The 16,039-nt window shown below is 56.6% G+C and overlaps 1 protein-coding gene across 3 annotated transcripts in view; it reads right to left on the bottom strand.

The window, feature by feature from the left end:
- Nucleotides 1-6,924: 6,924 nt before the first annotated feature.
- The window catches only part of NFAM1 (NFAT activating protein with ITAM motif 1), a 35,364-nt gene continuing 26,249 nt past the window's right edge, over nt 6,925-16,039 (bottom strand). For 2 of the 3 annotated variants that reach the window (XM_045554754.1, XM_045554755.1), the window contains exons 5-6: nt 10,190-10,276; nt 6,925-8,794 (exon numbers count right to left, since the gene is read on the bottom strand). In XM_045554754.1, the coding sequence (XP_045410710.1) occupies nt 8,735-8,794; nt 10,190-10,276 (147 nt within the window). In that variant the 3' untranslated portion in view covers nt 6,925-8,734. Of the gene's footprint in view, nt 8,795-10,189; nt 10,277-16,039 lie in introns of those variants that run through there. The other variant, XM_045554757.1, reaches the window with a different exon arrangement.

The following is a 16,039-nucleotide window of genomic DNA, read 5'->3' as shown; positions in this document are numbered from 1 at the left end:
AACAAAATGGCAGGGGAGGTTAAGTTTTTCTAAACTCTCATTTGGGATTTATAAATGGCCTCAAATACCAGCGTGCCTCACTTTACACAATGGAGAGGGCCTTAAAGTTATGTGTAAATCAAATCCCGTTTGCCCACCCGGTACATCTTAACACCACCGATGCTCTACCTTCATTTCTGATTGATTTTCCCTGGTAGAGGCTCCAAATTCTTTGCTTTAAGTGTCAGGCTTTCTCTGTCAAGTAGTTAATGACCTATAAAGCACTTACAACGTGCTGGGGAGATGCTATTTGGAGGCACCCCGCCGCGTATCCTCTCCTATTGTCGGTAATCACCCCTCATTTATTTGCTCTTATTGGTTTGAAATTTGCTATCAGGTTTCCCTAAAGCCAAGCCCACCAGGAATGGTGCAATTCTGTGCGGGCCCAGATGGGTGCTGCACTTGATACCCAGGGGCAGTGGCAGCAGGTGTGGCCTCTTCTCTCAAGAGGCCTTCAGCTTGGGTGCCCTGGTCATCTCTTGGCCACACATTCCCCAGCTCTACCTTTTGCCAGCTGAGTGATGTGGGGCATTCCCCTCCCCTCTCCAAGCCTCAGTTTCCTCCTCCACTCTGCCCCAGAGCTGGTGCCTGCCCTTGGGCAACTGGAGGATGACACCAGCCCGGTAAGCTCAGTGCTGGGAGCAAGAGAAGAGGCCCCAGGTCAGGGTGAGCACAGAGGCTCAGCCTGGGCGGCTGAATAGGCTCTCCTAGGAGGGAAAGTGTATTCATTTTCTACGGCTGCTGTAACTAATTCCCACAAATTTGGTGACTTAAAACAACACACATTTTTTCTCTTATAGGTCCGGAGACCAGACATCCAAAATCAGTTTCAATAAACAGAAACCAAGGTGTTTGCAGGGCTACGTTCCCTCCAGACGCTTAGAGGAGTATCCACTTCCTTGCCCTTTCCTGCGTCTAGAGCTAAATTCCCTGGCTATGGCCCCTCTTTCATCTCAAAGCCAGTGGCGCAGCACCTTCAAATCCTTTCCCTGTTCCATCGTCACATTGCCGCTGTCCCCCTTGGTAATCTCCCTCTGCATCCCTCTTGTGAGGACAGTTGTGATTATAATGATCCAGGATAATCTCCCCATCTCAAGATCCTTAATCACATCTGCAAAGTCTCTGCCATATAAGGTAACATTTACAGGTTTCAGGGATTAGGATGTGGACATCTTGGGGGGCATTATGCAGCCTACCACAGAAGGCCACAGAGCAAAGTGGTTCAGATCATGGGAAGCCACTGCTAGGGCTTCATCGCAGCTGCACCATCTGCCAGCTAGGTGGCCTTGGGCAAGTTGCTACATCTCTCTGAGGCTCAGTTATCTCACCTGTAAAATGGGATCCACGCTTGTATCCAGATAAGAACTCAGTAGGCATTTCACTAGCTGTTAGGCAGAAGGAGCTTCATGTGCCCGAGCCTGGAAATTGGAAGAGGACACAGAAGGGCCCTTTGGAAGGAGGGAGGGAGGAGCGGCAGGCTGGGGTGGAGGGTGCTGGGCCAGGTCCCAGGGAAGTGAGTGAGTGAGTGTGTGTGAGCACACGCGCTCTGTCCTAGGGGTAAAGAACAAGGGACACAGAAAGTGTTTAAACAGGGCAGCTTTTTGTTTGTTTTTGGTTTATATTATTGAAATGTAATTCACATATCATAAAATTCACCCTCTTAAAGGGTACAATTCAGTAGTTCTTAGCACATTCACAAGGTTGAACAACCATCACTGCTATCTAATTCCAGAACATTTCTATTACCCCCTAAAGAAGCCCCGTGGCCATTAGCAGTTCCCTAAAGCAGGGCAGTTTTAGGATGGCACATGTTGATGCTCTCCACGATCTCACACCCCAGGCTTGTATGCAGAAAGAAGACAGCAGCACCCTGGGCCCTGACATGCGGTGGGGAGAGCAGAGCCTCGGGGGCCAGAGTGGCCTGGGGTCAGCTTCCTCCTCAGCCCCTCACAGCTTCCTTTCCTTTCGTTGTCCGCTGAGACAGGGATACTCCACTGCACAGGATGATGGGGGGCTGGGCTGTAAGGGCTCAGGGCTCACGGCTCTCTTTGCATCACCATGATTACCATTTTTATTCCTGGGCCTGCCCTTGGCTCCAATGTCAGCCCCCGTCCCCAGGGCTCGGCCATATAGACCGTCCTAACGGATGAGGGAGGCCAGCAGGTCTCCTGGCTGCACTCCAGTCATGTGGCACATCGGGGTTCTCCACCCATAGGAGGCAGTAGGCTGTGGGGCCACTGGAGGAAGGTGGGGGGCATTTGAGGCTGAGTCCTGACTGAGCAGCCCTGAGCCTCCTCCACCAACCAAGCCACTCTTGGGATGGCTGTGACCAGGCTGGAACATGAGGGACCCACAAGGAGGGGTCTCCAGTGCTCCCACCCCCCACCCCCCAGCTGGGCTGGTCGGTTCTGCTGGCTACTGGGAGGGCCTCAGGCCTTAAATGGTTGGGGGTGTCAGGCTGAGCCTAGAGACAGCTGAAGCAGGAAGGGAGGCCATCTGGTGAGGCCAGAGACAGCGGTCAGGACATTGCTGAACTTGCCAAGGTGTCCCCTGGCAGTGACAGGAGCTTCTAGAATCAATTAGCAGAACCACCCTAACAGGGCTCACGGCCCCTGATGCGCAGTCTGCAGGCACATGTCATCGGAGCCTCTTGACAGCCTTGGCAGCCAGGAGTTGAATGGGGGCGGAAGGACAGCTGGCTTTTCCCTTGTGCCTGGCCTGGCCTCCAACAGCTCGGCACAGAGCCACCCTGTCCCCATTAGATGGGGGGTGCTGGCCTTCCAGGACCTGCACTTTTCAGTGTCTTGCCTCTCCTGGTGTTGCGGTGCAGCAGCACGTCTGTCTCAATTTCCACATACATAAAATGGGTCACATACTAATTAGAAATCACTTCCTGTAAATTGAAAACGAAACATATTCTGTTTTTCAGCAAGAACAGGCACTGAATTTCCTTTCCTGAATTACCAGGAGAGGAAAAGATTCATTTATTTCTTGTAACAAATGGCTCCCGAGCCCCTGCCAGGAGTCAGGCATGGACAAAGAGAGGCAAATAAGGTGTCTGCCTGCTGGGAAGCTCAGGGCTTCCTGGGGAGAGGAATTGATTCAGGGAAGGAAAGAGCAGGAAAAGGATTGAAGAAACTGCTTTGTCGGGGACGGGGTTTCTGGAAGACTTCATGGAGGAGGTGGTATTCAAGCAGAAACTCCTCAGGCAAAGGTGCAGGGCCTTGGCGGAGAGAATGGGAGGAGCACAGGCTCAGAGGTGGGGAGTTCGGCATCTTGAGGAGCAGCAGCCATGATGGGAGCATGGATGGGCGTGGGGTGACTTTGGGCCAGCTGGAGCTGGTCAGAAATGAGCTGTGGACTCTGCAAAGACAGAAGCATCCTCTGTCTCTTATTCCAGCCCCAGCAAGGGGCCTGACACGTAGTCAGAGCAGGACAAATGTTGAAAGAATGAAGGGGTGGCAAGAGCCCTGAGTGCAAGGCTAAGGGGTCAAGCCTCGATCCTGTGGACTGTGGAAGCCACGGTGAGGTTTGGTACAGGGTGTGAGGTCAGGGTCCAGCTTCATCCTCAGGGTGTGGAGGTCCAGTTCTCCCAGCGCTATTTGTTGAAAAGACTATTCTTTCTCCACTGAATGATCTTGGCCCCCTTATTGCAACAAATTGACCACAACTGTAGGGTAGCGCAGGGATTTGAGTGGAGGGTGAAAGGGCCAGGTCTGTGCTATAGACAGCTCAGTTTGGTGCAGAGACTGGGAAGGGCTGGGAGGAGGTGGGGTTGGAGGGAGGCTCTGATGGGTGGGCGTGATGGGGGTTCTGGGGAGGAGAGCAGTCCCCAGCTCAGCCCAGGCCCATGGTGGGGAGGCAGGTGCAGGGCTGTGTCCTGAGCAAGGCCAGGTCAGCCAGAGTCGCCGGGGAGTGGGGATGGGGCATGCGATGGGAGAGAGGAAGAGCCCATGCTCCTTGGCCCCTCAAGGTCCACAAAGCGGTAAAATAAACCCACCCCAGATATAGCGTTTGCAAAGTAGGCTTTCAGGTAACGAGAGGATTGTAAAAGCAAAACAAGGCCAATTACAGCAGCATTATCCCGGATTATAAAGCTTCTAAGAGGCAGCTCACCCCTCCAGGCATGCTGTGCCTGGGAACAGTCCAGGCTGCCAGAAGCCAAGCCCACCCCCGCAGCCTCTACTGACCTGCCTCCATTTCCCCAAGGAGACAGACCACAGGGAGGCAGGAGGACCCCCCCAAAATACACACACACACAATTTTGAGAAATTGGATATGAGTAATGTGAGGCTGACAGGCTGTCTTTGAAGGAGTTTTGTCCTTCCATGGGCTTCCCTGGTTCTGGGGACATCAAGTCCCTTGATGGCTCTTTCTGCCTCCCCCCACTTCCCGCCCCTGGCCTGTGGAGGGTGTTGCCCCTTCTGGGCTGTGTGACCTGTAGCCAGCCAGCCCCTCTGAAGGGTAGCTTCTACCTTGGTAAAGCCGGGATATCAGCCCCCCACTTTGCAGGGCTGTTTTCCGGATTAAACGAGATACTCTAGATAGAGTCACAGGAACAGAAACCAGTACCGCCTCAGTGCCTCAGATCTGGCAGCGTCTGTTAAAACAGTGAATTTCCACACCCTGGGCCCCAGGAATCCCTTTTAGTCATTTCCTGCAGAGAAAGTTTTGCAGATGTGTCCAAGGAGGCACTTACAAGGATGTTCCCTGCAGCACCTTATGTGAGGCTGAAAAATCGTAAACAACTGAAAAGGCCTTCGATAGGGGCCTGATTAAATTAGGATCCATCCATTCTGCAGAATCCTTCCCTGTAATTAGAGTCTGGCAGCTCCAGTGTGTTGTCTCAGGCAGATCCCCACCACGTGGGGCCGCGTGCACAAAGCGAGTGCAAACAACACCTACAGAACGGCTCCATGGGAGCTGTGTGGAGCCCACACAGACACCGTGTATTTTCCATGTTCGCACGTATGTACACAGATGCAATGCAAACAGCAGCGGAGAAAACACTCCCGGATGACCCAGTCGGTTATCTCTGGGGAGGGGATCGGGAGGGAGGCTGGGAGGTGGCAGGTGCATCACCAGGAATTTTACTTTGCTGGAGTTTTAATGTTTTACCATAACATATGCCTCTGTCACCTGCATATGTCACCTACATACACACACAAAAAAACACATGCTATCACCCAGCACAGAGAGGATGGCCCGACCCACGCTCAGGCAAGGCTCAGAGGCCATAAATATGACCATAGGTCAAGGAAGGAGGGTGTCTTCCACCCTCATGCCCACGTCCTCAACTCTTGAAGTCTGAATTCAGGGTTGGGGAAGCCCCTTGGGTGGGCAAATGACATCCCCTGGCATTCTGGAGGGACAGAGAGACACCACTCAGCCTGGCTGGGCTGAGGCAACCGCCCACCTCTCCTGGCTGAGCTGTCTGCCAAGAAAACTATTGAACTACATAAAAATCCATCTCTGAAATCCCAGAGGCATCCTTAGAATGGAGCATGGCCTTTAAATTAGAATGTGTTTAAACAAAAAGGGTGGGGGGCAGGTTTCGCCTGTAACTAGCCTTCAGGTTTGTGAGCGCCGCCCAGGCCAGCACTCGCCGGCGTCCTGGGTCCTGGCGTGAAAGGGAACCCTGCCCCACCGAGGCTGGTGTTATAACCAGCACGTGTTCCCATGGAAACTGCTGCCAGAATCCTCTGGAAATTTTTGCTGAGGAGGGGCCCCCACCTCTTGCTCCCACTTCAAGTTCCTGGGCTTGGTTTCCCCGGGAAGCTTTTCTCAAGCAAGTGCTGGAAGGAGCAGGAGCCAGAGGGAGCAATTTCTGGCCGTTTATGACCGAAGCTGTCCCGGAGAGAGAGGCCGGGAGCCTGGGGAGCCCGAGGGTGTCAGATGCCCTGAGGCTCTGAAGGGGGTGGTGCTGAGACCGAGGAGCGCAGGGCAGGTGGGGTGGGGGTGGAAATCCCAGCAGGGCAGGGCCAGGCCAGGAAGAGGGAAGCACCCCCGGCCCTCCTGCCCTGGACCCTGGGGGAAGGTCCTGCAGGGCCGTCCTGCCCTTCCTTGAAGGTCCTGGGCTCCCTTCCCCCGCCCCTCCCAGCTCTCTCAGTCTGTGCCGTCCCAGGTCCAGAGCTCCTCCCTCACCCCTCTGCTTGCCCTGCCCCTTCCCCAGCGCCGGGCAGCCCCTACCTGCCCACCTGAGCATGCCGCTTCCCAGGTGCTTCTTGTGGGGGTGGCTGCAGAGCCCGCCCGGGGCCCCACCTCCCAGGGACGCCTGCCCCTCACTTAGCAGACACCCTTCCCACTTCCCCGGCAGCCTGTTTCTCCTGAAGGATGACTCTTGAAGGAAACGCACACCCGCTGAGCCTCCATGTGGGCCAGGGAGTCCCCATCTGTCCTCTCTGAGAGACACTGAGTGGTCTTGATTGTCACTGGAAGCCAAGGCTCGGGTGGGCAGCGACTTGCTGCTGGCAGGTGGAGCTGGTGCCCAAGGGCAGGTCCTCTCTCTTCTCTGCCCCACCCATGCAGAGCCCTCAGGGAGCTCACGTTCATGGTCCTCCCCCGCCCCTCTGTTCCTCCTCCTTCCCCCTGCCCCCTGCACCCCTACCCTGAATTTATCTGCCACCACTTGCCCTGCGCCAGCTCGTCTCTGCAGGGGCTGGGAACAGGTGCTCAGTCTTCTTTGCTGCCCACTGGGAGTCCCAGAACATTCTTCCTCTACCCTCCCTTGTGTCGCAGCCCTCTTAGGGCCCCACCTTCCACCCTACACCCTCCTCCTCCTTCCTGCCTCTCTCCTCCCTCACTGAAGACCTCAGCACCTGGTGGACTCCAGCAGTGTCCACCAGAGGGGTGATGGGTCAGTGCCCGAGGGTCTCATAGGCCACAAGGAGGAGCTGCAACTTTATTCCAAGTGTGGTGGGAACCATGCAAGGTATTGGGTGGTCTTGTCCGGATCCCTCAGCTGCTCCGTGCAGAGACGCTGGGGCCCGGGTCAGGGCATGGCAGCGAAGTCCCCATCAGGCCCCCTCACTACTCCTGGAAAAGGCTGAGTCCCAGCAGAGGGTCTAGGGTCCAGGGGCTGAAGGCAGAGAGGGCCAGAAGGCCTTGGGAGGTGGCCCCTCTTGGGCTTGCTGCCTTCGCCTTCCCCAGGGGAGGCCCACTGCACTGTGCCCCTCGCCCCAGCCCTGGCCCCCACCTAAGGCTGCTGGAGTCGGGAGCTGGGGAGCAGCTGTGCACAGCAGTTTCGCCTTCCTGAGCAGCATGGAGTTCATTAAAACCCAGCTTCCTGGAAGGCTGGGCCTCACCACAGCCTGGCAATCTCACTAAGAGCCCTCCTTGCTGCGTGCTTGAAGGCCGGGCTCAGAACCAAGCCGGAAGGCCACTGGCCGTCCTGTGGGCCCAGGGACGCCTGGTCCCCCCTAGCAGAGGGACCTCTGGGGCAGCCCAGGAGGTGGGGAGAGGGGATTCACCTGCCTAATTCACAAATGAACCAACAGTGGGAAAGCCCAGGGCAGGATGCAGGGGAGGGGGGAGCAGAGCAGAGAGCTGGACCACACTGACCCCTGCTGCCTGGGAATGGGTTTCCAGTGACACTGCGGGGCTGCCCCATGAGGGGGAATGAGGGCGGGTGGGTGCTAAGAGCAGCAGAAATGGCTCAGGGCCAGGCGCTGAGGAGCCACCCTCCATGGGGGGCCCACATGCGGGGACCCACCCTCTGCCCGTGAGCACCAAGCGACATAGCTGGACACTGGAGAGAGGTGGCCGCGGGGCCCTGGGGCTTCAGTCCACAGGGGGCCAGGGATGGGGCCTAAGGCAGATAGAGACAGAGGAGGACTGGAGGGGCCACAGGTGGTGGTGTCGGGATAGGCCAGACGAGGGGACTTTGGGGGCCTGGGCCTTGGGGCGGAAGGAAGGGCAGCTGAGGCCCCGTGGGGAAGGCCCAGGGAGCAAAAGGCCAGGAGCAGGGGCACAGCGAGCATAGAGGCCAGGCCCATGGGGGCCGAGCCGTTTGCTCGGCTCCTTTTTGGCCCCCGTCCCGCTGCCCTGCCCCAAACACACAGGTCCCCTCCTCACCCGCATGCACCCGGACCCTCCCTGCTGCTGGTGCCTAGCCTGCCAACCACCACCAGCCACATCCTCGGCCTCCAGATCTGTCCCTAAGCCTCGTCCCACCCTCTGCGAGGTTCATCCTCCTTGCCCACACCCCATGCCTCCCATGCCACCCCGTGCTCCCCGCTGGTGGCTGCCTCATGCCTTTGGCCCAGCTGAGCAGTCATTCTCCGCTCTCCACTCCACCAGACAGGGGCCTTTCTTGGCACAGGCTGGCACCGAGGAAGTCGCATGCACCCCTCTGTGGGGCGTGAGGGGGTGCTGAGGGCTCCGGGAATGGGTGGCGTCCAAGAGAGCCCTGGGAGACTGAGTAGCACATTGCCGGCTGGGCCAGGAGAGGAGGGTTCCACAGGACGGAGGGAACAGCCTGGGCAAAGGCCAAAGATGGAAAACACTCGGTGGCCGGAGCACAGGTCGGGGGAGTGCGGCTGGCCGAGGTCCTTGAATGGGGCAGGAAGGGCCTTGAATGCCAGGGTGAGGGATGGGGTGCCCCTGGGGCCTTACTCCTGGGTCAGATCAAGTCCTTCGGAGGGAGGGACTGGCCGGCCTCTGATCCAGGAGTAGGTCCTCGGGGAGCGGAGCCATCCTAGAGGTTTTCATAGACCAGGTTCAATTCACTGTCGTCCTCAAGTCTACACCGTTTCTCCTGGATGGAAAAAAAACAAGAGAGAGAGAGAGAGAGAGGGGAGGGGGAATATTAGGTAGAAAAAGAATGAACTTGCACTAATTTACTTTTAGGCAGAGGCAACAGATTGCCTCCTGTGTAGCTTTTGGGGGTGTTGCCCCCCCCTTGCCAGCCTCTTCTCCCACCACGCTACCCCCACCCCGCTCTCTGCCCTCCAGCCGTGCCCGCCTCCCCTTCGCTGCCCCGCACGCTCTTCCCCCTGCCTGGGATGCCCCCCACCTGTTCCCTGACTGCCTCCTACTCACTCTGTCTATGGAGGGCTCATCTTAGAGTAGCAGAGACCCCTCCCTGCCCCCCAGCCCTGGACCGGTCCTTCCCCAGAGTCCATCCCTCAAAATAGGGCTACAGATGTCTCTGTGTGTCATGGTGTTGGGGACCCTGTTCCTGTAGTCTGAGGCTCCCAGAGGGCAGGAACTTGCCTCATTCTCCTGTCTAGCACCCCAGGGCCTAGCACAGGGCCGTCCCTGCCTGAGGTGGCCCAGACATCCTTGGGGGTCCCAGGATGGGGAAGCCCTGCGTCCAGTCCTAGTTCAGGACTGCATATAGAAAGGGCTTTGAGAGTAGGAGATTCAACAAATAGTGCCAGCCTGGGCCAGAGAAGACCAAGCACCAGCCCCCTGCACTCCCCAACGACACCTCCACAGTGCCCGTGAATTCTGTACCAGTTAACAGCACCTCGACTTTATACTGTTCAAAGCTCTGGTGCAGCAGATGCAATTCACCTTGGAACTAATTTGAATTTGGGGTAGTTGGTATTGCAGGAAAACACCGCTCATCCACTTTACAGATGAGCAAACTGAGGTTTAAGAGAGAAAGTATGACTAAATAATATGCCTAAGGTCCTGGCACGGCAGTAACAGAGCCTTGACCAGGCCAGCGAGCCCGTACCAGCTCACATGCCAGCTCCTGACTTTAGCTAACCCCAGCCTGGGGGCAGCTAGAAGCCTAACAACCCTTGCCTGATGGGGCAGTGTAGACACTGCGCCCAGTGGTAGTTACGATTGCTCATGTGCACGGGCACCTATGGGGTCCTGGGCAGCCCTCTCAGCACAACCTTCTATCTATGAGGTGGGTACTGTTAGACTCCTCAGTTTACAGACAAGGTGACTCAGGCACAGCAAAGTCAGGTACCTTGGCCAGGGCTGCACAGCTGCTAAGGGCTGGAGAGGAATTCATACCCACCAGTCCTCCTGACCAGCAGCCGGTTGCCTGGGAGAGGGCTGAGATTCAGCAGCAGGTGGCTGGTTTCCATATCCTATGTAACCCCACTTCGCAGATGATGAGAGGGCCAGATGGAATGAGAAGCCAGAATTGGTGTCCCCAGGCCCGGGGCTTGTAGCCCCAGCCCCTGCATACCTGGGAGGGCGGACTTCGGGCGGCGGGCGGGCTGCCATCCTCGCTCTCAAGGCACGCGTAGACCTCGGTCTCTCGGCGCTGCAGGGCCTGCAGGAGACAGGGTGCCAGGGTCAGAGGCAGGTAGGCTGGGGCAGTCCCCAGGCCCCATGGTAGCCTCCCATGCTGTCACCCACCCCACTGGGAGAGGCCAGGGGAGGGCAGAGTCCTGTAGGCTGCATGCATCCGCTTCCTCAGCCCCCTGCCCCCATCCCTGTCTGTAGAGGGCTGACTCTCTGCTTCCTGCCACCTCGGTCGAGGACTCCAGCAGAGCCTGTGTTCTGCGCAGTAGGCTCTACCCAGGCTTCCACCTGGCCGGCAAGAAGGGCCCAGGCATAGTCCTGCCGTCCCTGCCTGTCCTTAGGTCCTCCAGGGCCTGGCAGCCAGCAGCGCCTGCATGACACCTGTGGCCACTGCTCCAATAGGACACCCCCCTACATCTGCCCTCGTTCCCCTGGTTCAAAGCCCCTGTCCCTGTGAGGGTCCCACCTACCCACCCACCCTCATCCTGTAGGTCTCCCTGATCCCCACCCCAGCCTGTGCTCATGGATGACCTAGGCACCCGCTGAGGTCACAGTCCTCGCCCATCAAGGCTGTGCCCTGCTGGGGGAATCCGGAGCCCAGCCCTGGCTTTCAGCACCCTCTCTCCCCCTCCACCTGCCTGTCATTTTCCTTTCATCCCCCTCAGCTACCCATTCCGGGCCACCTGGGCTCCCATCATTCCCCAGCGCTCCTCCTCGGAGGTCCCAGGCTCCCACTGCCCACTCTGAGACCACAGCTCCAGTGCTGCCCACGCCCCTCCTAAGGCAGCCAAGGGGGAGGTGTGCTCGGCGGAGACCCTGGCCTCTACCGCTCCCTGCCTGGGGCCAGGTCAGAGCCCGCTCCCCACCAGCCCCCAACCAGACTGGAAGCCCCTCGAGGGCAGAGACTGTGCCTGGTTTGTCTCTGGCTCCTGGCCCTACAGCTGTGCTTGGCACAAAGGGAGCGGCACCAAATGGGCTGTGGTGAGGGGCTCCTCGCCCTCTTGGGTGTGTCTTCGGGCCACACTCACTCTAGGCCCAGCTACAAGGGGCCTGATCAGAGACCTGAAGGTGGTAGGAAGAATTGGGGCTTTGAAGTCAGACAAGACTAGATTTGGCTCTGACTCCTGTCAGCAATAGGCAACCCCTTAAAAACAAACAAACAAACAAACAAAACCCTCTCTGTGTCTCAGTTTTCCCATCTGTAAAACGGGAATCATCATATCTATCTTGCAGGCTCAATGCATGATTAAATGAGATATTGTGCCTGAAGGTCCTGCACATAGGCAAATAGTGGGTGCTTAATAAGCCACTGTTGAGTGATCATCGAGGGAGGCGTGATGTCTGCTCCCCCCCACCCTGCTGTGGTCACAGCCCGGACCCTCCCTCAGAACCCACTGGGCTCCAGAGCACAGCCCACAAACAGCCTAAGCAAGAGCAAAGCCATTCCTTCCCGTGTGCAAGTGAACGTGTCATATGGATGCCGGCTGGTTGCCAAGGAGGCGGTTTCCCTGGCAACAGGCAAGCAGGGGTTGCCGAGGCAGGCTGGAGAGACAGGTGGTGCTCAGAGGCAGGAGGAGGGCGGGAGGTGGGAGGGGAGGAGGGAGGGGGGAGGGAGGCGCCAAGAGGCAACCGGGCATGAAAATCTGTGTAATAAACCATTTGGCGCTTGGGAGACCCTCACTTCAAGGGCATCAGCCACAGGGATGATCGAGTGGCCCTGGGGACAAGTTCAAGGGGTCTCTGAGCCAGAAACAGGGTGGGTCTTGAGAGAGAGGCCTCCACCCTGCCTCCCAGTAGGAAAGGGGGCAGGGCCCCCCCAGGGAGAAGCCCCATTTCCGGTGGAAGAAACTTCAAGGCCTGCTCTGGCCTGTGCGGTCTTCATGCCCGCCCAGACCATCAGCTGCCCCCCAGCCTGGCACGGGGTGGGGGGATGCTCCTGGGCAGCCCTTTGGCCCCACCCTCTGTCCTCCTAGGCCTGCACTCCTCCAAGTTTGGGTGGATCTGACAGCCCTTCCAAGCTGGATCCCTCCGAGCTGGACGTTTCTGGTCACAGAGAGAAGGGAGGGAAACAGCCTGTCAGCTGGCATCTCGGCAGGGAAGCAGACCTGGGGTCCCACGGGTGGTCCTCTCTCCTTTCTGCCCAGCTCAGATGGGCTGCCTGGCACACATGAGCCCAGAGAGGCCAGGGGATTCAGAGCCCAAGAAGAGGACTCTGCCCTGGAACCCTGCAGGCCACTAACCCATGCGGCGGGTGGGCACGGGGCGGCTGTACAGCAGGCAGGGCAGGAGCAGCCGTGCCTCTGAGGGCAGGGCTGCTGTGGAGGTGGCCACCAATTAGCAGCTGCTGAGTGAAGTCTTTGACAAGTCCTGACCTGCTGGGCTGCATTTGTATTCAGGGTGTGACCCAATCACCAGACTGTGAAATGCAGTGTGCAGCCTTGTCAACAGGACACCCTCGGAACCTCTGAACCAGCTCCTCCTGGCCCTCCGTGGTGATGACAATGACGAGGACAGCCTCCCTTAGGCGTGCCTGCACGGGCTTCCCAAGTGGCCCGTAGGGCTGTGCCGGGCCCTGCTGTGCCGTATTCAGGCTGGGCTGGGCTGTTTGTCTGGGGCCCAGGCCCTCCAGGCCCTTTTCTGCTCTCTGCACCTGGGTCAGCAGTGCTGGCCTGAAAGGTCACGAGCTGGCAGAAGTGTGAAGTCAGGGCCAAGGCCTTCCTCCAGCTGGGCTGAGGCCAGAGCCCAGGTCAGCTGTCCTGGGCCTGAACCTGATCTGAGGGTCCTGGACGCTGGGGTGACGGTGAGATCTGGGGCGTTGCTCAGAAAGGAGCTCTCAGTGGAGAGGGAGCACCCCAGCTCCAGGCCGAGGCGTTGGTAGTGGGGAACCGCCAAAGGCTCTCTTGATCCTGAATCTCGTTTGACCCCGAATCAGAGTCGTGTGTTAGAAAAGTCCCTCGGGCTGCAGTGAGGATCAGGAGCAGAAGGGACTGAGGGTGGGAGTGAGGACACCCGCTGGACCAGGCCGGCGTGGGAGCAGAGCTGCCGGAGGGAGGGTACAAACCACAATGCTGATGCTCCAGACTTGCCACAGGGTGTCCCTTCCGTCCCCTCTGCCCTGTGCTGGGCCCTGTGGAACCCTAGACATCCTGGAAGGCAAGAATGGTCTTCTGCCCATCTATACAGCAGTTGACCACGGGGCACCTACTGTATGCACTAGGCTGCTGTGGGGTGGGGAGGGGCCTGGAGACAGACAATAAGCCAGCCCCGAAGTAAAAGGTAGCCAGAGGCGCTGGAGAGACACAGAAGGAAGGCGGGGTTGGGGTGGAAGGGGGAGTGGGAGGTGGCAGTTTTAAGAGGGAGGTGAGAGAAGGCCACGCTGGAAGGTCCCGTGTGAGCAGGCGGCTGAGTGAGCAGCAGCACAAAGGCCCTGCAGCGGGAGCCTGCCTGGTGTGCTCTTGTGCAGACAGAGCACATGAGGGTGCTGGCTTTGACCCTGAGCAAGACCCTGGCTTTGATCCTGAGGGAACCTGGGCAGGACTGTGCTGGTCCAGAGAATTGCTCTGCAGACTCCACCTCCAGGGATTGGAATCCACCAAGGGCTGGGAATCGCCAGCTTGGCTCTGAAAGCCATCGCTGCGTTTGCACAGATGCGACTCACGTCACAGTGTGCCGGTCCAGGGTGCAGACCCTCGGCCTTCCTTCCCGCAGGATCAGACCTGCGCGCAGTGGGACTGCCCTCCTAGCATTCCCCAGCCCCCCGTCTTCTCTCACGGGCTTCTAATAAAATCACTGCTCACTTAATCCCGTCTTCTGTCTGCTTCTCAGAGGACCTGGGCTCACCGAGGCTCTGAGCACAGGGCACGATTTGTTGACGGTTTAACAGGATCACTCTGAGTGCTGCCTGGTGGCACAGAGACAGTGGGGGCAAGGATGGAAAGAGGCCAGCTGCCTGGGGACCCCCTGCAGGACTCCAGGTAAGACACGGGAGTGGCTCCCACCAGGGCTAGCACCGGGCAGTGAGGCGGGTCAGATTCCAGACACGTTCTGAAGCAAGACTCACTAGTGGATCAGAGATGGGCAGTGACTGAAGGAGAGAAGGAAAGGACGACCCCAGTGTTTTCAGCCCAAGCAGCTGGGAGGATGGAGGGCGACCGTGGGAGGAGGCACTTAGGTGGGCAAAGAATCGGGGTTTGGCTTGAAAGCGATGCCGCTTTGACCTGCGAGCAGAGTTGACTGCGCTGTTCAGAGCACAGGTCTGGGCTAGAGATATAAATTTCAGAGGGGTCAGGATACAGACAGTCTTCAGGACTTTGAGGCTGAACGAGATCACCCAGGGTGGTAGTGGAAATAAAACAGAAGGGGTCCCAGGACCGGGCTCCAACGCCTGCTCCAATGTGCAGAGGTCGGGGCTCCCCTGGTCCCGAGGAGGAACCAGTGAGGGCACTGGGGAGGTGTGAGTCAAGGATGATCAGGAGAGTGGACAGTGTTGGAAGCAAGTGAAGAAGGTGTGTCGAGGAGGAGGGAGCTCTCAGCAGAGTCAGATGCTGCTGATTCATCAAGGGAGGTAAGGACAGAGAACTGCCTGTCGCGTGCAACAATGTGGCGTCAGCGTGACCCTGGGAAGGAGAGTCCTGGTGGAGAGAGGGCTGCAAGCCTGACAGAGAAGGTCGGAAAGGAGAGGGAGAGAAACTGGAGGTGAGGCTGTGACAATTCTGGAGTTCTGTTACAAGGAGTTGCGGAGAAGGGACAGGTAGATGGAGGCGGATGTGGGCTCAAGGTGAGGAATTTAAGATGGGAGAAAAAATAACATGTTTGTAAGCTGTGAATGCAATATTGTCTTGTTAACCCCAGTTTGCAGATTATGGAACCAACACTCAGAAAGAAAGTTTAAGTAGTAAAACCAGTGAGCAAAAGAACGAGGCTTCGATCTCTAGTCTGTCTGACCCACCCCAAATCCATGCTCTTAATAGGTCAAGTTTTTAAGTACAGTTTGAAATAATTCTGGGGTTTTTTGCATGTCATAATAGATCATGAGCACTTTTCCACATGAATGAAAAGCAAGAATTAACATAATGAAAAGGAGAAATGGACAAATACATGATCATACTGGTAGATTTTAACTTCTCTTAACATCTGATAAAATAGATGAAAAAAATCAATAAGGATCAAAAAGGATATGGAATATTTTAACAACACAATCAACAAACTTGACCTAATTGACATATATAGAACACTCATTCAAACAGGCATGATACAAGTTCTTTTCAAGTGCACATAGAATATAACCTGAGCCATAAAGCAAGTCTCAAAAGATTTAAAAGGATTAAAGTCATGTAGAATATATTTTCTGATTACAGTGGAATTAGCTAGAAATAAAAAAACAGAACATAACCAGAAAATAATCAAACATTAAGCAAAACACATTCATTTAAATAACCAGTGGGGTAAGCAAGAATTCTCAATGGAGCTTTGAAACTGAAAGATAATGAAAATAGGACATATCAAAACTTGTGGGATGGATGCAGCTAAAGCCATACTTAAAGGGAAGTTCATAGCCTTAAATGCATAAATTAGAAAAGAAGAAAGATAGGAAACTATCCAAGTGTCCATCCAAAGAAGGAAGAATATATAAGACCTTTCCTGGAGGTTGGGAACAAGATAAGGATGCCTTCTGTCCCCACTCCTGCTGCCCATCATAGTAGAGGTCTTCAGCCGTGAGATAAAGCAGGAAAAACAGAACTCGAAGGTGTGAGCCTTGGAAAGGAAGAAGTGAAACTTCCAGTATTCATAG

Source organism: Lemur catta, chromosome 6 (assembly GCF_020740605.2).
Source record: "Lemur catta isolate mLemCat1 chromosome 6, mLemCat1.pri, whole genome shotgun sequence".
Lineage (NCBI taxonomy): Eukaryota > Metazoa > Chordata > Mammalia > Primates > Lemuridae > Lemur > Lemur catta.
Note: the sequence above shows the minus strand (reverse complement) of the source record. Positions and strands in the feature narration are given on the sequence as shown.